General features: G+C 42.8%; 1 protein-coding gene across 1 annotated transcript; it reads right to left on the reverse strand.

Moving 5' to 3' along the window:
* Positions 1–8,386: 8,386 nt before the first annotated feature.
* LOC105943888 lies at positions 8,387–10,465 on the reverse strand. Its single transcript, XM_045160062.1, is given in 1 exon segment — positions 8,387–10,465. A coding segment is annotated over 1 exon segment (2,079 nt).
* Between the last annotated feature and the right edge of the window lie 12,806 nt (positions 10,466–23,271).

A 23,271-nucleotide genomic window follows, 5' to 3' on the forward strand; every position in this document is an offset into this window, starting at 1 on the left:
TTTTCTGAGCTCAGGGATAACTTCTGATGAATTCAAATAGTTCGGGTAAGCATTTCTCAGTTCCAATGATTGTGTTAGACATGAGCAGGTACAATGATTGTGGCCTATGAGATGTGAAAGGAATCTTCCAAAGGGAGCTTCTATTGATCCATGGTTTTAAAGAGATACATGGGGTGGGAGGCTGGAGGGATAGATGCCTCATTGGGTAAAGGTACTTGCTTTGCAAAGCCTAAAAGCCTGAGTTAGATTCACTAGTAGTCATGGAAAGCCATATGTACAAGTGGCATATGTGTTTGGAGTTCACTGGCAGTGGCAAGAGCCTCTGATGAACCCATACTCACTTCCTCTGTCTCTGGTGTTTGTCAGTCTTTTCTCTCTTAATTTTTAAAAATTATTTTTGTTTATTTTTATTTATTTATTTGAGAGCACCGACAGAGAAAGGAGAGAGAGACAGAGACAGCGAGAGAGAGAGAAAATAGGCACACCAGGGCCTCCAGCAACTGCAAACGAACTCCAGATGCGTGTGTCCCCTTGTGCATCTGGCTAACTTGAGTCTTGGGTAATCAAGCCTCGAACTGGTGTCCTTAGGCTTCACAGGCAAGCACCATCTCTCCAGCCCATTTTTTTTTTTTTTTTAAAGAAAGACATGTGGCACAAGATGACCTTTCTACATTGAGTCTTATAGAGAAAGCTTGAAACTGTGGTGGCCTTTTGGGACTTTAAGGAAAGCTCCTTCTACAGGCAGAAGTCAATAGAGAAGCTATGTGAATTGAGGTCTTGCCAAGATTCCCTTGATCCTTCATATCTCCATAATCCTCTTGTCTCTTGAAGCACCAAAGAAAAGCTTTCTTGACTTCCCCTATCTGACTAAAGGAAATGCCTTTCCCATAACTAATGTAATTATTATGGAAACTCATTAACCCAGGAAGGATTGGCCACCAAAAAGAACCTGACCTAGGCCACTGTCTGTTCTTTTGGCTCATTTATTTTTCAATTACTGCCATTTTTTCCCTTCTAAAGTTACTTTATAACCTTCATTCCCATCCTCAATTCTCCTGTCTCCTTTGAAAAAAGTATTTAACGCTATTGAAGTTTCTATTTTATATAGCTCCCGTGCACATGAACACATTAAATCATTTGTTATATGCTTCTAATTCCTGCCAATCATTTTGTCAGTTTATTCAGCAAACTTGATCCTTCTAATATAAGGATGGAAGAATTTCTTCCCGAGAGAACCAAGAAAACAGACAAACATGTATCTTTTCTTCTCATAGCTGCTTTTAGTTACATCTAAAACTAACAAAGTCAAATATGTCATGATATCTTCTACTCCCTTCCTTTCAGTGTCTCCACATGAAAGGCCTTTAGTTACCCATTCAGGGCACAGTACAGCATCAAAGAAAGTCTCTTCAATTCCCAAGCACTGAGTTACCCCTAGGAGTGACCACAGGCCTCCACACATTCTTTGTTGTTGTTGTTGTTGAAAAGGCATGCTTGTCATTCTTAATAAACAACTAGAATAAGAATACATAAGAGAAACAGAGTGGTATCTTTATATAATACACAAGTGTATGTTACAAGAATTCCATCAGGCACAGGAGTCTCAGGTTTAAGGCCTCAATATTAGGCCAAAAAAAGAAAGAAAAGGCATGGTAAAGTTTTTACTTTAACATCTATGTCACTTGTCATGAAAGAGGGTGTAATAGAAATGGTCTTTAATAAATCATAATTGTAAGTTCCCCTCATTTTCTTCCATTAAGATGCTAAGTTTATGTTTGAGCATGAAGAAAACAATGTGGCTCCTCTGTGGTCAGTGAGGCTGGCCAGTCCAGATGTAAGCTGGATGGAGATTCCTCAGAGAGCGGATCCATAATCAGTCCCATTTTTCTTGAGGAAGGGAAGGGCCCACATTTCTCCTGACAGTCCAAGCCCTCTCCCTGTGCCCCAGACCAAAGGGAAAAAGCGAAGAAAAAGTCAGCCAGCAACTTTCTAGGACATCTTGCTTTTGGTAAACCTAGAACCCCCTCGGGCCAAGGAATTTGCCACAGTGCAGGTCTATGAAGATGTAAAAGGGGCAGTTTTCTTTTACATTTTTAACAGAAGTAGCCTGAAAAGCTTCATAACTACAACAATAAAAAAGAAAAGAGAAAAAATGGAGGTCTCTTCTTTAGTGTCAAAGTCCAGTTTTTCCTGTTGTTTGTTCTTGTCCCATAGCTGAAGCATCTCCTCAGTGCTTGGTGCTTGCACTGGCCACTGCAATTGCCTCTTGAATTTCTCGTATCACCAGAATCCGGGTCAGCATTTGTCCCATCTGTTCTCTGGTTGAACTGAGTACCAGATTGGACTGTTGGGAGCCACCACCGGTTCAGGTGTCAGGTAAAAGGTTTCATTCCAGCCTTTCACACTCTGGGGGCATTTGAAGAGGTAGAAATCGTAGAGCTTGATGGGGCACCTCAGTGGATTCTCTGGATTTTCTGTCTGTTCTGCGTACACGTCATCTGTAACTTTCCGGCCAGTCTGGTGTATCCCCAGGGCCTTCGGTTACCAGATACTCGTGCTTTTGTTCTTGGGATTAGAGGGGTTCTTCTTTGTCTGTCCTAAGACTTTAGAGAAGGCCAGCTTCATGTGCTGGCCCACTGTCTTCAACAGGAAGTACTTGGTATTAAAGAACACGAGGGTGGTCAGCACTCCACACTTTCTGTATTCTACTCAGGCAGTACCACATCCCTCCTGACTTCTGACTCGTATTGGGATACTGATGAGAGAGATTTGGAATAATGTCACCAACCTCAGAGCCAGCCAGATGGGATGAGGACAGGGAGCTTGATAGAGAAGAGAAGCACAGGAGCTACTTGTAGGGCTCCTCTGCCTGCCAATAGGACAAAGGGAGCCCTTGAACTATCTGGTTAATTATCCTGATAGTGTTGGGACCCCTCCTCACGGAGGAATTCCAAACCTCAGGCATCGAGCGAGACCCCAAAGACTGACACAGACGCTTCTCGATGCAAAGCAAGGAGAGGTGTTTATTGTAGGGCCGGTGCACCGGGGCTCAACACAGAGTCCTCACGCAGGAGGGGTGAAGAGCCCCGAATAGCAACTTTACAGGGTTTATATAGAGAAAAACCACAGAACTGAGAAGGGGGTCTTACTTGAGGGACTTTCCACATAGAGTGAATTCTGACTGGTGGGAAAAACCATAGAGCTAGGGAGGGGGTTTTACAGGGGGTCCTGCCCAAGGAATTTTTCTGATTGGTGGAATCCACCTGGTGTTGCTTGGCTAGGCCAGAAGCGACCACAGGCAGGGTGGTGGTTTCCTGGGTTCCAGGAAACAGAGACAGGGCTCAGGAACTAGGCAATGGGGCAAAGTCTGAGAATAGCAACCAGAGACTATCACCTTAAAGTGGTTGTTCTTTAGTCAATTTGGGACAAGCAAGCAAGCAACGTTACAGAAGCTAAGAAGGCAGGTTAGCATGGCAATGAGGCTTTTAATTCCTTGACCTGACATTCCCCCCTTTTTCTTGGGCATAATTCCAATCATGGAATTTTAGATTTCTGATTCCCCTAGTGGCTGATATCGCTGAGGGAGACCCAGCAGTTGGACTGTGTTAATTCTCTCCCTGATGAATGTTACCAGACGGTTTTAAATGCAGGGCCCAAGCGTTAGGAGGAGGAGGAGGAGGAGGAGGAGTGGTCCCACTAGGGTGGATATTAGAGTAGTCAACCAGGGGGACTTCTTATACCATGATTCAAACCATCCCTGGCTTTGTTTTCTCTCCCAATTTCTGGCATCTAGTCTCTCTCTGAGTTTTTTCATTGAGTCTTTAATAACACCTGAGTGGTCTACATAGAAACAACATTCTTCCTTTAAGGCCGCACAGAGTCCTCCTTTTAGGAACAGTAAATCTAGACCCCTTCTATTCTGTAAGACCACCTCTGATAAGGAGGTTAGTGACTCTTCTAATTTGGAGATTGAATCTTCTAGGGCCTGTATGTCCTGAGCTATAGTACTTTGTAAGTCTGCCAACTTTGAATCTTGGGTCGCTAGGGCAGTAATACCTGTTCCAATTCCAGTGGCAGTCCCGAGGCCTACTAAGACTGCTAGGGTGAGGGAAACTGGTTCTCTCCGGAATCGAGTCTGCCCCTGTATAGAATCTAGGAAGTCAGAGTCTGGGTGATAAATGAGCCTAGGGAGGAGCTGCACTAGGATACAATAGCCTTGGGTCTGGCTTAGTACAGCGAGGGATAGTATAGAGGTGAAGCCGGTACCACAGGCCCACAATGCTCCCTGAGGGGGTTTTAAGTACCCTATATAAGAATCAGGAACATGAGTAGAATTACAGAGATGAGCCTGTGAAGGTGGCACTGTGCCTATACAGAGTCCTTTTCCTGATACTGCAGCTAATGTCAGTCTAGGGGGGAGTTGATATTGACCTATCATAGTGGTTACAGTGAAGTTCGCATAAGGAAGGGCCCAGGCAAGGGCTTCATAGTAAGGGGGAGCCACATCATAGCAAAGCCAACAGTGGGTGGTCATCTCCGGGTGAGTAGCAAATGCCTTCTGAATCATGGCGAGTAGGGGCACCAGTTGAGGCCCAGGGGTTGCAGTCCGAGCTGGGGGGTCGGTGGGTCTAGGGGCTGTAGGGAGGGTAATGGGGTGGAGTCGGGGTGGAGGTTTGGGAGCTGGGGGGGGGTTCTGTAACTGGGTGTTGGGTCCCACTAGGGTTGGGTCTGGACTTTTAATTGTTAGTTTAATAGTGAAGATTAACCCTTTGTCTGGTCCACTCATATAGAATCTGAGCCCCCACGTACTTCCTTTTAGCCAAGTCGGGGAATCTTTTCCTGCATTTGTGAATGTGATATTAAGTGGGTCTGGACCCCTTCCAAATTCACCTGTGTAAGGGCCTCTTTTTATTGTGATAAGATCCCAACTAGAAGAGGGATTCCAATAAGCATCTCCAGTGGTCTCACATCCCCATTCTTTACAATAGTAATGTTCTTTGCCCCCACAATCTTTTCTTTTAGCCCCTTGGGGGCAGACATAGAAAGGGAGTTCCCTGAGTTTTTGTAGGGCTTGTACATTGCTAAAACCCGGCTGGTCAGATACCTGTGTGCCCTGTGGGGTGAGGTATCCTCGCATCATAGCCCGTTTTTCCATGTGATGGTCCTCCTTAGGTTTTAGGTAAGGGGTGTCCCAGGAGTCTAATCCGGCCAGCAATGAACAAATTTCTGGGGATAAATGTGGCCACCAGGTGCAGGGAGGGGCAGTTTTTGTGGTACTCCAAATTATATCCCCTGTTTGGGAGATTACTTGCCAGGTTAACTTCTGAGGGGTATGGGGACTAGCTTTAATTGGGGGTAATAGTCCCATCATTATCAGGCAGGCAGCATAAGCGCAGCTTAAGGGGGTTACCAGCCTTTTCCAGTCTCCATGTTGTGGTCCACAGCGGAGCTGGCTTGACGTTTGACGCATGAATCCAGGCTGCGATTCCATCAACCTTTATGGCTGTGGGTGTTGTCAGCAACACGATGAAGGGTCCCTTCCAACGTGGTTCCAAACTGGTAGAACGGTGGCATCTCACATGAACAGAGTCCCCACCTGGTACCGGTGAGGTGTTGGTTCCTTGGCTGGAGAACAGGCCTCCTTTATCTGTGGCCACAATTCAGATTGAAGGAGGTGTAAGGCCTGCAACCTGGCATTAAGATCAGAGTTAGGAATGGTGTCTGGATGTTTGGGTGTCAGCAATTGACTTAAGGGGATGAGGACCCCAAATAAAATCTCAAAAGGGGTGAGGTTAAACTTGTAGGGAGTGTTCCGGACTCTGAAGAGAGCCCAAGGTAGGAGCATCATCCAGTCAGTATGGCCAGTCTCTAAGGACAATTTAGTTATGGTCTCTTTTAAGGTCCTATTCATTCTTTCTACTTGTCCTGAACTTTGGGGTCTATATGCACAATGTAATTTCCAGTTAATCCCCAATATTCTGGCCACCTCCTAACTTACCTGGGCAACAAAGGCAGGGCCATTATCTGACCCTATCACCTGTGGTATCCCATACCTGGGGATGATTTCTTCTAAAAGTTTCTTGGTTACCAGTGTAGCAGTTTCTTTCTTGGTAGGGTAGGCCTCCACCCAACCTGAAAAGGTATCTATGAAGACTAAAAGATATTTATTTCCATAGCAGGCAGGCTTCATCTCAGTGAAATCAGTTTCCCAAAATAGCCCTGGGCGGTCCCCATGGAGCTGTTGCCCTGAACCCATTTGGGCAGTCTGTGCATTTACTGTTTGACAGGGAACACATTGTTTAGTAAGATTTTCAGCCATTTCTCTCAGTCCAATAATATGATAATTGGTTTTAGCAAGAGTGGTTATTAATTTTTTAGTCCCGAAATGAGTTAACCTATGTAGCTGTTGTAGGATTTGTTCTGCATGTTTCCTGGGCAGAATCTGTTTTCCTTCTTCGGTTTCCCATCTTTGGGAGTCTGGATTAAAGCGGTTTTTGATTTTACTCATGGCCTTAAAGTCCTGTTCCGTATAATATGAAGGCTGAGATTCTGAAAAGTTAATTTCTTTTTCAATCAAAGGAAATAAGTAAGTTCCCTGGGCTGCCTTTTTAGCTTCCTTATCTGCCATTCTGTTTCCCTGTGCTACAGGGGAATTTCCTTTCTGATGTCCCCGACAGTGAACTATGGCTAGTTTGGCAGGCCGGTGTGAGGCATCCAGCAAATCTAGGATTTCTTGTTTATTTTTAATTTCCTTTCCTGTGGAGGTTACTAGTCCCCTCTGCTAGTAAATGGCCCCATGGGCATGAGCTGTAGCAAAGGCATACTGGCTATCGGTGTAAATGGTGGCCTTTTTCCCTTCAGCCATGTTTAGAGCTTGAGTCAGAGCTATTAGTTCTGCTTTTTGAGCTGATGTTCCCTTTGGTAATTTATTGGCCCATATCACCCTGTCTCCATCCACTATTGCAGCCCCAGCCATCCGCTTACATTCAAGGAGGTAGCTGCTGCCATCCGTGAACCAGGTTACTTTCGCGTCTGGTAGTGGCTGGTCTGTCAAGTCGGATCGCACCCCTGCGGCTTCAGCCAGAACATCCCCACAGCTGTGGACCACCGTGGGGTCTGGGTCTGGCCAGAGGGTGGCGGGATTTAGCTGAGTGGGGGCTGCAAATCTAACTCTGTCAGAGTTGAGGAGGAGACTCTGATAGTGGGTGATCCTGGCATTGGAGAGCCATCTGTCGGGCAGTTGGTGAACAATGCTTTCCAGAGCGTGTGAGGCAATTATGGTGACAGTTTGTCCCAAGGTCAATTTGTCAGCATCCTTCAGGAGCAATGCCACTGCAGCAATGATTTTAAGACAGGGAGGCCATCCGGCCACAACTGGGTCCAACTTCTTGGAGAAATATGCAATTGGCCTTCTCCAGGGTCCTAGTCTCTGAGTGAGGACTCCTTTAGCTATTCCCTTCTGTTCATGTGCAAACAAGTAGAATGGCTTGGTGGTGTCAGGAAGGGAGACAGCAGGCGCCTTGAGAAGGGCATGTTTGATATTATCAAAAGCCTGTTGTTGTTCTTCCCCCCATTGAAAAGGGGCATTGGCCTTGGTCAAGGGGTAGAGGGGGGCAGCCAGAGTTGCAAATCCAGGTATCCATAGCCGGCAGAAGCCAGCAGAGCCCAGGAATTCCCTCACCTGTTTGGCAGTCTTAGGTGTCGGGATCTGCTCTACAGCCTGTTTGCGGGCTTCTGTCAGCCATCTCCGCCCCCCTCTTAATGAGTACCCCAAATAAGTCACTTGCCTTTTGCAGATCTGGGCTTTCTTGGCGGAGGCTTGGTACCCCAAGCGGGCCAGTTCCTCCAGCAGGGCAATCATACCTTTCTCGCAGTCTGCCTGGTCATTAGCAGCCAGAAGGAGATCATCCATGTACTGGAGAAGAGTCACCTGGGGGTTGGAGGCCTGGAAGGGGGCCAAGTCCCAGTGGAGGGCTTCATCAAAGAGAGTAGGTGAATTTTTGAAGCTTTGTGGCAGTCTAGTCCAAGTTAGTTGTCCAGAGATCCCAGAGTCGGGATCTTTCCATTCAAAGGCAAAGATAGGCTGACTTTTTTCATGTAGTGGCAAGCAGAAAAAAGCATCTTTTAAGTCAATAACAGTATACCAGTCTCTATCCGGGGGAAGGGAGCTCAAGAGGTTGTAGGGGTTGGGCACAGTGGGATGGAGGTCTTCAACTCTCCTGTTAATTTCCCTTAAGTCCTGGACAGGGCGGTAATCATTAGTATTTGGCTTCTGTACTGGCAACAATGGGGTGTTCCAAGGAGAGTGACATTGTTTTAGAACCCCCAATTTTAAGAGTCTCTTTATGTGGGGTTTTATTCCTTCCCTACGTTCAGAACTCATTGGTTACTGGCGTATCAAAACAGGCATGGCAGAAGCTTTTAAATTGATCATTATTGGAGGTTGGTGAGAGGCCAGTCCCATCCCAGCAGTTTCAACCCAAGCACCGGGGACTTTAGTTAGCCATACATCAAACTCTGGATTTATCTGGGGGCTCTCAAATAGCCTATGTTCATCTTCTAATTTCATGGTTAATATTTGGGTGAAGCTTCCATGTCGGTGGGTCATCAGTGGGCCCTTATCAGTAAAGGTAATTTGGGCTCCCATCTTGGTCAATAAGTCCCATCCTAATAAAGGGGCTGGGCAACCTGGTATTACGAGGAATGAGTGGGATACCCGGCCCACGCCCAGATCCACCATTCTTCGGGTAGTCCATGAAAATTGTTGGCCCCCAGTGGCCCCAAGGACCCAGGACTTTTTGTCAGAAATGGGTCCTTCTGGTTTCAGGAGTACTGAATGTTGGGCGCCTGTGTTGACTAGGAAGGCAATAGGTTTCCCCTCCACCTTGAAAGTTACCCTAGGCTCGGGGAAGGGGTCCGAGCCCCATCTCCCCTAGTCATCGTTCTCCAAGTTGAGTATCCTTCTGGGTTTTCTTTTGGGGCAATCTTTGGCCCAGTGTCCTTTTTCCTTACAATAGGCACATTGGTCCTTTTCTAGAGGTGCCTTGTTGCCCAGGAATGGTCCTGGTCTAGTTGCTTTCTGTCTAATAACTTCCTTACCATTTTTTACTAGGGCAGCCATAATCCTAGTCATATTTTTCTCATGTCTCTTATCCCTTCTAGTTTCCCTTTCCTCTTGTTCTTTTGCTTTTCTCTGTTCTTTCTCTTCCTCAGTTTCTCTTTTATTGTATATTATCTCTGCCTCTTTTACTATGTCTGACAGAGTATATCTCCCTAGGCCATCTAACCTCTGTAACTTTCTCCTGATGTCTGATGCAGACTGATCCACAAAACTCATTAGTACTGATGCCCTCTGTTCCTCTGCCATTGGGTCAAATGGCGTGTATCTATGATATGCCTCCATGAGGAGTTCGAGGAACATTGAGGGGAGCTCAGTGGGTCCCTGTAGAACCTCTCTTACCTTGGCCAAATTGGTGGGGTGTCTTGCAGCCCCTCGGAGACCAGCTACCAGAGCCTTGCGATAGACATGGAGATGCTCCCTACCGTCAGGGGTGTTGAAGTCCCATCCGGGTCTGGTCAAGGGGAATCCATTATCTATAACATTCTGGAGTTGTGTAGGGTGACCATCGTCTCCAGGGACATTTTTTCTGGCCTAGAGGAGAATGCATTCTCTTTCCTCGGTTGTGAAAAGAGTCTGCAGCAACTGTTGGCAATCATCCCAAGTTGGCTGGTGAGAGAAAACTAGGGATTGCATTAAAGCAGTTAATTTAGAGGGATCCTCTGAGAAAGGGGGGTGATTGGCCTTCCAGTTATATAAGTCAGCAGAAGAGAAGGGCCAGTACTGAAGGGGCTGTAAGGGTGTATGAGTAGGGTCTTCTCCTGGCCCTAGAATGGGGGGGGGTCCCAGAGCTCTGAGTGGGAGGGCAGTGGCAGTGTCTGGGGAAAAAGCCCTCCTACTTCTGGTTCCCGCAGCGGGGCCCCCTTGATGGCCTGACTCAGGGAGGGCTGGGGGTGCAGTAGGTGGCTGGGCAGGTGGATAGGGTGGAGGTAGGTCCAGGAGGAGGAGATCGGGCTGGGTCTCTGGGTAGATCCGTGATGTCTCCTTTTTCTCCGATTCTGCAAAAAGAACCTTGGAGGGCCCATGGGGGCCCTCATTAGGGGGTTGAGGGGGAATCCAGGGCTTGATCCAGGCCGGGGGGTCTTGGATCAAGTCCTGCCAGGTGAAAATGTAGGGAATCTGGTCTGGGTGTCCTCCGCGTTCCTGCAAAACAAGATGTCTGACTGCCTGAATAATTGTCAGGTCAAAAGTGCCCTCTGGTGGCCATCCTACGTTAAATGTAGGCCACTCTGCAACACAAAAGGTTTGCCATTTCCTTTTTGTTACCTCAACTGATAAACTGTGTGCCCTCTCCTTAACGTCAGTCCAGTGAGTCAGATCGAAGGGACTGGAAATAGTTTGTCCCATTGTGTTATGTGTAGAAAAATGGTAGAAGAGTAAGGAAGCAATGAACAAAAGACAGACCACAGTCAGAAAGTAACGGCCAAATTAGGTCTGCCACAAAAATGAAAATGACTCTGATGGCCTAGATCTGGAGCCAGACAACACTTTCGAACAGATGTGGACCCATTCAGAGTCCACCAGATAGGAAGCCACCAAGCGTCCTTGGCCTTCCTGCCCTCCTGAGGCATCCCCCAGGGCTGCAGGTTGTGGCATATAAATGCACGTCTGATGTCCACTGTGTATGGCCCTCACGGTACCACTACACACCTGCAAAACGAAAGTGTCTTTCCAGAATTCAGAGAGGAACAGACAAACAGACAAACAGCCAGACAAATATACAGACTAATGGACAAGGGTGCCTTCTTACCTCCGAGACCACGAATTTGGGTCTGGGGTCTGCTCAAATCCCGGACGAGCCCCCAAATGTTGGGACCCCTCCTCACGGAGGAATTCCAAACCTCAGGCATCGAGTGAGACCCCAAAGACTGACACAGACGCTTCTCAATGCAAAGCAGCGAGAGGTGTTTATTGTAGGGCTGGTGCACCGGGGCTCAACACAGAGTCCTCACGCAGGAGGGGTGAAGAGCCCCGAAAAGCAATTTTATAGGGTTTATATAGGGAAAAACCACAGAACTGGGAAGGGGGTCTTACTTGAGGGACTTTCCACATAGAGTGAATTCTGACTGGTGGGAAAAACCATAGAGCTAGGAAGGGGGTTTAAAGGGGATCCTGCCCAAGGGATTTTTATGATTGGTGGAATCCACCTGGTGTTGCTTGGCTAGGCCAGAAGCGACCACAGGCAGGGTGGTGGTTTCCTGGGTTCCAGGAAACAGAGACAGGGCTCAGGAACTAGGCAATGGGGCAAAGTCTGAGAATAGCAACCAGAGACTATCACCTTAAAGTGGTTGTTCTTTAGTCAATTTGGGACAAGCAAGCAAGCACCTTACAAAAGCTCAGAGGGCAGGTTAGCATGGCAATGAGGCTTTTAATTCCTTGACCTTACAATAGGAATGGGTGTAGTGAGGAGGACAATCTCCTTTCATGGAACTTGGAATAAAAAAACCCTAATGAATTAGAACAAATGACCAGACACCAACCCATTCCCCATTCAAGAAGGACTCTAAAGAAGAAATGTATTCCAATGCTGACTTGAAAGCAGTCTGTAGATCTGTGCTGCACTTTACTGTGGCTTTATCTGGATAGCTCTCTGAAATATTAGTTCCCCCAAATATATTTTTCCAAAGACTGAATTTTCATGTCAGAGTAATAGTAATTTATCCATTTTTTTTGAGACAGGCTCTTATAGGCTGGCCTTAAACTTGCTATATATCACAGGTTGGTCTTAAACTCCTGCTTCTCTAGGCTTCACTTCCCAAAGGCAGGAATTATAAGAATGCAGCACCATACCTGGTGTTTTTGTTGTGGTGGTGGTAGTTTATTTGTCTGGTTTCTTGGTGGTCTTGAAGTAGCACTCCAAGAACGATTATAGCTTGTGACAACTTGATTATCTTTTCCCTTCTCTTCCTCCTTTTTCTTTTTCCTTCTTTGTTTTCCTTTGCCTTCATAAGTTTATTATATCATCAATTGTAATGATGTTCATTTTTTGACTCACTTTACAGTGATTTCCTCTGAGAAGTGGAGGATTGGGGGTTCTCACATGTCCCAAACAAGGCTGGTGAGGTTGCTCAGTAGTTAATGTGCATTTCTACAAAGTGTAAGGAACTGAGTTTGACTCCCAAATACCCATGTAAGGCTAGATGCACAAGATGGCACATGCATCTGGAGTTCTTTTGCAGTGGCCCGTTTTCTGTCTCTCCATCTGCCTCTTTCTTTCTTACTCTCTCTCTCTAAAATGAATAAATAAATAAAATAAAATACGTAAAAACTTATCCCAAACTTTTTTTCCAAGTATTCAACAAAATAAGATTGGACTTCTTAGTAATTGTCTATCTATAGTTTTTTCCAGTTTGATTTTAAGGTAACTATAGCTACAAACAAATAAACTAACAAACAAATGTAAAGAAAGAAACCAACCAACTAACAATAAAATAATCTTTCCTGAAAACATTCTTCAAACATTGAAGGGTAATATAGAATATATATATATTTTTTAATCTTATATATTCTTCACTTAAAAGTTTATCAGAGGCTGGAGAAATGCCTTAGCAGTTAAGCACTTGCCGGTGAAGCCTAAGGACCCCAGTTTGAGGTTCGATTTCCCAAGATCCATGTTAGCCACATGCGCAAGGGGGCATAAACATCTGGAGTTCGTTTGCAGAGGCTGGAGGCACTGGTGCTCCCATACTCTCCCCCTCTCTCTCTCTGGCTGTCACTTTAAAATAAATAAATAAAAATATGTTTAAAAAAGTTTATCATAAAGGCATTTTTACTATAACAAATTAAAACAGTTCTTGGTCTTAAACTCCTGTTACTCTAGGATTCACCTCCCAAAGGCAGGAATTATAAGAATGCAGCACCATGCCTGGTGTTTTTGTTGTGGTGGTGGTAGTTTATTTGTCTGGTTTCCTTGTGGTCTTGAAGTAGCACTCCAAGAATGATTATAGCCTGTGAAGAACCAGGTAAAACATAGAAGTTCTTTATCATTGCTGTATACATTTGTCCAGACCTATACCAGGAGGGAAAAGTTCATTGGGAGAGTTAGAAGCAAGTTAAAGGGTTCCTTTATTTATTTATTTGATTTGATTATTTTATTTATTTTTATGGAAGGATTGTAGTATCACATTTGGTTAATACAGGAAAGTCACCAGAATCTTTGAAGACAGTTATATTAGTTAATCTCATTGCTGTGACAAATAGTTGACAAAAACAACCTAATGGAGGAAGGATTTATTTCAGCTTACTGTTGAAATAACTGACTGGAAACAGTCCATCATGGCAGGGGAAGACATGGTGGCAGGAGCATGAAGGAGCTCATTATATTACGTCAGCAGTCAGGAAGCAGAGAGCCTATAGTGCTAATGCTCAGCTGGCTTTCTCCTCAGCCCATGGAATGGTGCTGCCACAGTTAATGTAGGGTTTCCCAGCTCAACTTACCTAAACTAGAAAATTCCTCATAGACATGCTTCTGTGGTTATTCTCCATCCTGCTGAGTTCACTACTGAGATTCACCATCACAACAGTTCACACAAGGAAAGAAAACAAGCTAGGAAAGGTTTGCATTCTCTTAGCTACAAGTAGTAAGATATACAAATGGAAGGAATTTGGCCTTCTACATGAAAACTCTTGGTAAAGGAAGTAATCTACATAATCCACATTGCACATCTCCAGCACCAGGACTCCAGTGCATTAGTGACATTACTTTTCAACCATGCACAAATGCAGTGAGCTGTAATTGCATGTGGGACTGGTCTTGAAAGGAGGTTGGTAGGACTTTGTCACACACACACACACACACACACACACACACACACACACACAGTGTCAGGTAGGAAAAGCATAATATAGATCCAACCCAGGCTGCCTCTCCTTGTGAGCTTTGGGATTCTCTGAATTGTTTCACACCACTGGATTCAGAGTTGTCAGCCATTTGTTAGGTAGTTGCATATATTTCTGGTATTGGTTTAGTTTATGGTTTGAGCCACAGGTAATATGTCAGAGCATTCTTGGTGTGTGTGTGTGTGTGTGTGTGTGTGTGTGTGTGGTGCTGGTGGTAGTGGTATGTGTGTGTGTGTGTTCATGAACGCTTCTTTTGTTTTCTTCCCTCATTTCCTTTTGGAAATCTGTGACTAAAAAACTCAACCTACTTAAAAATTCAGCGTCCCCATTATCTTGTGTTGTCTTTTTCATGTGACCTACCCTATTTCAGAAGGCTTTATAGATCATGAAGTAGCCTTACAGAAAACACATGGATGAAATATTCTATCCAAATATAGAAGGTGGTGTTTGTGAGGATTTAGATCAGTCATCTCTATTTGGGACAGATTTCTGTTCTTTAATGCATTTCTTTAATGTTAAAGTTATTGTTTTTTTTTATTATTAGCTATGTACACAGTGTGTATACAGCCCTGTTGGTACCATAATTAGCCTCCTGTCCTTCCTCCTCTGCAGAAGAAAACCACAGATATTACTACTAGAATTGATCATTATTAGCATTTTATAATATCTTATTTCATGTAATTTATTTTTGCTGTAATTTTATAATTATTGACATCATAGCAACTCTTGTAAATATTTTGATATCCTATTTTAAGAGCATTGAAAAATGAAAATTTTAAAATTAGTTAGAAAATTTTAAATGGCATTCTTATTTTTAATAATTTTTAAGTAAAGAATGTTTTTAGTTAACTTACACATAGCTAAGCATTTTCATTAAAAGGTAGTGTGAAGTTTGGGAAAAATGAGTCATTGTTATTTCAGGATTTTATTTGTGTTATGAAGGCAACACTAAATTTCAAACTCTGTGCTATCTTCTACTTAAAATTTCTTTAACTATTACTTTCTTTTTTTGTTTGATTATGGTTTGATATTATTTTTATTGTGGAATGTGCTATTTTATTTCTTTGTAATGATTCTGGAGTTACACAGTTCATTTCTATTCTAAAGGGTTTATCATTAATATTTTGAGGCATGTATTGAAGTTATGTTGTTTTTTATTTTATTTAGGATAAGTTTGTATTTTTGTCCTTTCACTGAATAGGTTAGTGCCGGGCTCCTTCCCGGGCAGGTAGTGCTGAGGGAAGAACCAGGCCTGCTGGTTCCTCCCTAGGGGTTGAGAAGGAAGATGAGCGTGTGATGACTCAGAAACCTCTCCTGGCCACCGGAGAAAAACCACACTGAGTCAGGAGTCTTTTCAATGCAGGAACTCGCAGAAACAACTCGCTTTATTACTCTGAGCAGTTGCCTATATCATGTTGGGGATGAAGGCGGGGATTTTAGGACGGGGGGTGGGGGTGGGAGAGGTAAGGGCCAATAGTAAACTGTGACTATTGAAATGGTAATTTCAACTCCTGCCTGGAAGTGGCAGGCCAGAAGCCATTAGGTGTCGTGCTGAGTCATGGCTGGCCAGAGACAGGTCGCCAAACTTTAGCTAGGCTCAGGAAGTTCCTCTAGGCCTCACACCTGGGCCTTTCAGAGCCCAACAGGTTAGAAACCTAATTATTTACTTACTTCCTGCCTCAACCAATTCCCTATATTGACATCATTTCAACTCAGTAGCTCAACTTTTGAATATTGTTAAATATTAAGACCCTTATTTTGAAGCTTCATTCTTAAGCAATGACATTTTGAAGGGTGACATAGTGAGAGATCTGACACATATGCTCACTGCTCTCTTAATGAATATACATATCATTATGCAATAAGCATTCTTAAGGAGGGAGCACAAGGGTTAAGAACACATCACAAAAAATTTTTTTCCCTGTTTTTTTTTTTTTTTTTTTTTTATCCCAGTCATCAAAATGTCTTCAGCCACAGTGCAGTTGTATCCATTCTCTGCTTTCCTTCTCCCTCTCTCTGTCTCTGAAACTTTTTCTCCTTGAAGCACCTCACCTTGCTTTTCTATGATTTTTGCTTTCATGTGTCTGTTCTACTCTCCATTTCTTACTTCATCATCTCCACTCTTGAACTGGGTTACCACCATAGACACTCCATGGTCAAAAACATCCATGTCAGAAAACATTGGAGTGGTGGGGGGTTATGGTCATTTCCTAAGATTTAGCAGCTATTTTTATACTGTACAAAATAAGAGAAACTGCTACTCAACAGAATGTCATTATTACTTCTCATATAAAATGATGAATTATACTATATATTTTCCTTTTCTGTTGTTATAAATATCTGTTCCAAGATTCTTGTTTCCTTTAAATACCTCTATCAAGTAAATTATGAAAATATAAAGGATTTTTATTTGGACAAATTTTTATATCTATAGTTGAAAACATAGATGAAGTAGTTCAGAATCACGAGGGAAAGAAAGCACATGTATGCTTATTCATCAGACCATGTTAACAGAGTACTAGTGTGAATAGCCAGTCATACAATATTATATGTATATTATATTTAAATTACTATAAAAGCATAAGATAAATTACCAGAGGCAAGAAATCTTAACACCCTTACAAAGTCAAAATATACTGCTGGCCAATCTTATTGTAGTTTTGTTTTCAATGGCTTCAGTTATTGGGAGTCAACTGTGGTCAAAAAACTATTGTATTTAATAGAAAATTTGAGAATACAGTCATATGTTTTAAAGTATGCATTGTTCTGAATAGCATGATGGAATTGTGCCATGAACTTGAATCATTCCAGTGTACAGCATATCTATGCCTCATGTACTACCTGCCTTTTAGTCACTTACATGCTGATCTTGGTTATCAGGTTGATTCTCTCAGTGTGAGGAGATGGCTCAGCAGGTAAAATGCTTGCTGTAGAAACATGAAAATCTGAGGGTGGATCTGTAGAACCTATGTCAATTCCAGGCATGGTGGTACATGCCTCTAATCCCACCACTGGAGAAGTGGAGAAGGAAGGATTCCTAGGGCATGATGGCTAGCTAGTCTAGTCAAATCAGTGAGCTCTGGGTTCAGTGAGAGACCCTGTCTCCAAAGAAGGTCAAGGGAGAAATCAATTGAGAAAGATACCTAATGTCAACTGCTGGCCTCCACTTGCACACACATGCCTGTGCACTTACACATACATGTGTTCCAACATGAATTAAACACCATAATGCATGCACACCACACACATGCAAAAATAGTACAATAAAATAAAGCTTTAAAAATCTTAAAAAGAAAATAGGGTTACTGTGAACATGTTATAGCACTTTCATTTGAGTTACTCTTACACAGTAGTGCTATGCTATGTCATAATGCTTATGTCATTCACGTCCCTTCATCTCATTACATAGATATTGCAACTCTCATCACAGAATTAAGAGTGAATATGAGATATGGTACAATAAGATATTTTGTGAGAAAAAATTCCATCCCCATAACTTTTCTTATTTATTTATTTGCAAGCAGAGAGATAGAGAGAGGAGAGAAAGACAGAGAGAATGGACTCACCAGGGCCTCCAGCTGCTGCAAATGAAATTCAGATATTTGGAAATTGAACCTCGGTCATTTGATTTTACAGGCAATTGCTTTAGCGACTGAGCCATCCCTCCAGCCCCCACACGACTTTTCTTACAGCATATTATTAAAATCATCCTATTATATCATTGGCTATTGTTACTCTTCCTGTGGCTAATTTATGAATTGGATTGTATCATAAGTATTTATGTAAGGGAAAAGCACAATATAATAGGATTTAGTACTGCATTTTCAGGCATCTTAGACTACACCTTTTTCAAATAATGGGCTAATTATGTAAACATTATTTCTAAAAGAGAAAGTTGGTAATATGATAAAATAGTTTTCCAATACAAAAGAAGACTAAACATTATGAGACAAAATGGATGGAGCTTAAATATCTGAGCAATGACTATTTGAAATAAAAAAATCAGCATCAGTTCATTGTGTAGGACTTGAATGGAGATGCCCATGAAGGGACATGCAAAAGTCACTAGCAAAGAGGCTCCTTAGAAGCCATGAGACCAAGCACTAAAGTTTCATATACATGTCTATTTATATAAAATTAGGCATAATTTGTTCTATGTAATCAATGCCAAAGTCAGAGCTCCCAGCAGAGAAAGGCATGTCATAATAAACTGTGAGCATGTTGAGGGTAGGAATATGCTTCATTCAGTCTTTACACAGTAGCTGTCTAGTCACTGAATTCCAAGAAAGGAAATGACAAGGTCCAGAACACACTGACTGCTTTACAGTTTACTTGAGAGGGGGAGAGGGAGGGGAAGGGGGAATCACTACATACATGTGCCAGGTCCATTTATGGACATCCAATTAAGATGAGCCTCATCATCAGACTTAGTTGCATAAGGGAGAGACCAGATTGGTAGGTGGGCTCAGGGGGCTGTCCCTAGAGAGGACAACCCACAGGTGTGCTATGCTTGAGAAAACTTGAAGAATAAGCAGGAAGTTTTCACTGGAGTTGAGGCTTGCAGCCATCTTGGGTGAGACTGGATCAGATGGGGGTTTTAAGGCTGCCAGGATAGGCAAGGTGGCATTAGGCCTCAGTCCCTGGCTGATATACTACAAAAAAGTTACCATGCCCCTAGTCTCTATCAACATCATTTCAAAAGTAAAATAAAATTAAAAGAGAAATTTTAGAAGAGATAGATGAAACTGCTATGGTAAAATTCATTAAGCCAATGACACAGCAATCTACTTAACTGGAATCTGCCAATTTAAATGTTAATCTTGTCTAGAAGCATCTTCACAGATATATGTGATTGAATAGTGTTTAATCAGAGTACACTGGCCAGTCAAGTTGACATACAGTTAACATCAGGATCCTCTTAATCTTCTTTCTCCCAAGATCATTATCCCCTTTGATAACGTGGGTCTTTTAGAAACAAATGCATATGCAATTTTTTTATATTGAGGGAAGTCCTTAATCTCTTGAAACTTATCAGTTCACTAGATAAAACCCAGAAATTCCTTCATGGAAAACTGTGCAAGCCATCTCCCCTACCCTCTGCACACATCAAGCAGATCTCTTTACTTGTTCACCTGTTCCCTCGTAGTAATGTGTGGCACCTAGCACTTTAACATGTCACACCTTGCTTCTTTTAGTTCTTACTTACAAATTAAATGGTGGGTAATGTAACACAAACAAAACAAAAGTAAATATAATAAAAATAAATTCATTAAATGAACACAATCCTTAGAAAAATTATGCTACCACCAAAGCTCTCTCCAGACCCACAGATGTGATTATACAGTATCTGATTAATTTTAGACTTTCACCAAAAATTAGCACAAATTATATCAGGGCATGCATATACCTTAAGGGATAAATTAGAAAGGGTCTTTCATATTTATCTTATGCACATAAGTGGTTTCAGATTGGGTTACCAAGAAGCAAATGCTGAGATGGCATCTAGAATGCAGGCTTTTCATGCAGGAGCATTTCCAGGTCAAGAACCTGTGGAAAGGAGGAGAGGAAGCCGGCATGTACAAAGGTAGAATTAGAGTGGTGATAAGACTGAAGAAGAGTACTGGCCCTGGCTTGCACTGGAGCTAAGAGCCCTTTATTTTTGGCCAACATTGAGATGAAATGGCAGTGTCCCTCTTTCTCTTACCACCATCAGTTATTGCATATAGCTATCCAAGGAAGGACTTGAGTGTTGAACAGGTGGCACACTGAAACTACAGGACCCCCTGAGGTAACCTACAGTAAAAGCCCACCTGCTGAAATCACTTTTCTCTGAAAAGGATTTTGTTCAGAACATTTTCATGTTCATCACATAAGTGCTCCACTTCAAACAACATGCAGGTATCACAAGTGGGTCCTATTCAGGAAAGCTAGAACTAATTCATTCAAATAATATTTATGAAATGCCTGAATTGTATCAGGTGCTGATGATATGGTGGTATGAAGTTTCTGGTCTGAATCTAACTGGGTAGTGTGGATAATAAAAGCCCCATTGCCTTAGTTAGAGTGTATTTTCCATGTGGGCAGAAGTACGTGGGTATTTCAGTGACCTGAAATGTAACCTGGCACATAGAAGCCACAATGAATGTGAGGAGATTGAATGTCCAAGGGTACTGTCTGCCTGTGATGCTGTGGAAAAGCTCAGCATACCTTGCCACAAATGACCATGGGTCACATGGTCAGAATTGCTAGACTCAAAACACTCTACCACCATTCCCCACTCTATTCTTTACCACCTGGGCATGTTAACTCTGGTACTGCCACCTGATAAGGTAACTTCAATTACTTCTGGGCTAAGAGGTGCGAAGTTCACTCCCCCGCCCCCTCCCCCCCTCCCTGCCAACTCCTACCTTGTCACACCACTGCAAGGACCTCACTTCACAGAGCATTTTCTCTCCTTTCCTTGGAAAAGCCACTCCCTGGCCTTTATTCACTCTTTTTTCATCTCTTTAGGTTCTCCAGAGCATGCAGATCCCCTCCCTTTCTCCCTTTTCCCTTTATCCCTCTCTCATCTCTCTCTTTCTGGGGCATGGACACTCCTTCTCTTTCAATCTTCTCTCTCTCTCTCTTCCCCTTTTCTTCACCTTTCTTGTTATAATACAGTCTTAGATCCCAAGAAAATAGTCAGTCTTTGTTTTTTATTGCAAATTCCAAAACCTAACAAGAATAAGAACTCTAGACTCAGTCAGTCCATAAATATATGAAGAAATTTCTTCCTTGTTTTTTTCTTTTTAACTTTTTTTGTTTATTTTTACTTATTTGAGAGGAACAGAGAGAGAGAGAAAGAGGCAGATATAGAGAGAATGAGCACTCCAGGGCCTCCAGCCACTGCAAACTGAACTCCAGATGCGTGCGCCCCCTTGTGCATCTGGCTAGCATGGGTCCTGGAAAATTGAGCCTTGAACAGGGGTCCTCAGGCTTCATAGGCAAGAGCTTAACCGCTAAGCCATCTCTCCAGCCCTCTTCCTTGTTTTTGACTAAAAGGAAATATAAATTGTTTCCTAATGTTTGCATCCTATATACACATCAATCAATTATCTTCTGGTAGTTCAGTGATTTTTAGCCCCAAGAAAAAGAAATCATAATTTGCTGAATTCACCCTATGTTTCTCAATTCCCTTTCAGGTGTTTGGTTCTTAGAAATGTTGAGTTAGTTTATACCCTTATTATGAGGTTCAAATTGTGTGAAATCTAACAACGTTTTATTTATTAAGAATTCTAAGGACTTTAAGGAACATCTTATTAAAAGTGACTGAATGATTATCTCTGTCCAGGAACTTTGCATCTAAGTTCATCAGGGAAATAGGCCAGTAGTTTTCTTTTCTTGTGGCATCTGTTCCTGGTTTTGGAATTAAGATGATACTAGCTTCATAGAAGGAGTTGGGTTGCTTACCCTGTTCTCCAATTGTGTGGCATAGTTTGAGAAAGACTGGTTTGAGATCTTCCATGAAGGTTTGATAGAATTCAGCTGAAAAGCCATCTGGTCCTGGACTCTTCATTTTTAGGGAGATTTTTATTACTTTTTCAACCTCAATGAGTGTCATAGGTTTGTTTAGGATATTAATTTGCTTTGAGATTAGCTTTGATAGATGGTATGTGTCCAGGAATTTATCCATCTCCTCCACATTATCCAGTTTTGTGGAGTAGAGGTTTTTGAAATAAGTCCTGATGATTCTCCCAATTTCACTTGCTTCTGTTGTGATCTCTCCTTTTACATTTCGAATTTTGTTAATTTGAAGCATCTCCCTTTTTTTGCTTGATCAAATTGGCCAGGAGTTTGTCAATCTTGTTTCTTTTTTGCTTTTTTCTCAATTTTATTAAACATTTTCCATGATTATAAAAAATATCCCATGGAAATATCCCCTTCCCCCCTTTTCCCTTTTGAAATTCCCTTCTCCATCACATCCACTCCCCATCTCAATAAGTCTCTCCTCTATTTGGATGCCATGATCCTTCCCTCCTCTGATGATGGTCTTATGTAGGCATTATGTCAGGCATTATGTCTCATGTCAGGCACTATGAGGTCATGGATATCAAGGCCAATTTTTTGTCTGGAGGGAGCACGTTCCTTTGGCTCCTACATTCTTTCTGCCACCTCTCCTGCATTAGACCCTGAGCCTTGGAAGGTGTGATGGAGATGTTACTCGGTACTCTAGTTACTTCTTTCCAGCACCATGATACCTTCTGAGTTGTCCCAAGGTCATTGCCATCTGAAAAGAGAAGATTCTCTATCCAAAGTGAGAGTAGCATTAATATAAGGGTATGGATATTAAGAGAAGTGCTTACTGGGCATTTTGATAAGCATAGTACATACACTAATCCAGACATCAGCAGATGTTACAACCCTAGGGCTCATGATTACCCCTGTTTTAAGATTTCAGTATCAGGGATGTATTCCCTCCCTTGGAGTGGGCCTCCACTCCAATTGGAGGGCAGTTGGTTTCCACCATGACAGATATGCCACTATTGCACCTGTTGGCTCATTTGGCCTGACTGGCCAATTATAAAGCTTGCAGTGTCCACTGTTGAGTATCTTCACTGGTGGTGTATCTTTCTTCCATTGAATGGCATGTAGAATGGCTTCTTCCAGCTTTCTGTCAGCTGGTCTACATGGAGGAGGTTATCAGCTCAGTTCCAGCAGGATTTCTCAGTGGCCTTATAACCTAAGTATGTGGAGTCTTCAGCAGTAGAGTCTTACCATCTATTCCTGGTGGGAAACCAAGGGCCTCAGCAATGGCCTATAATATGTTGGGGTCATCAGGGACCTCCCTGGCCAACAACTCACTGGAAGGTATCCCATCCCTGGCACTGAAAATTTTCTAGCAATGATCTGTGGCTCCTGAGTGTTCCATTGTCTAAAACTGAAGGATTCCATTTGATTTATTTATATCCTCTCAGATTTTGAATAGCCCTCCCTCCACCTTTACTTTACTCAATCTCCTCCTCTGACCTCACTTTGGGGTTTTTCACTCCCATTAATCTATTATTCTACTTACATATATACAATACCAACCTATTAATTACCCTCCTCCCTTCCCTGCTCTCACCTTTGTATCTCATTTTTAACTTACTGGCATCTGCTATTGAGATTTTTCCTTCTCACACAGAAGCCCAATCATCTGTAGCTAGGATCAACATATGAGAGAGAACATGCCATGCTTGCCTTTCTGGGCCTGGGTTCTATCTTTGCCTGGTTTTTGTGTCAGAGTGATGCTGGCTTCATAGAAGGAGTTTGGTAGAATTCCTTCTTTTTCTATT

The sequence above is a fragment of the Jaculus jaculus genome, chromosome 10, assembly GCF_020740685.1.
Source record: "Jaculus jaculus isolate mJacJac1 chromosome 10, mJacJac1.mat.Y.cur, whole genome shotgun sequence".
NCBI lineage: Eukaryota > Metazoa > Chordata > Mammalia > Rodentia > Dipodidae > Jaculus > Jaculus jaculus.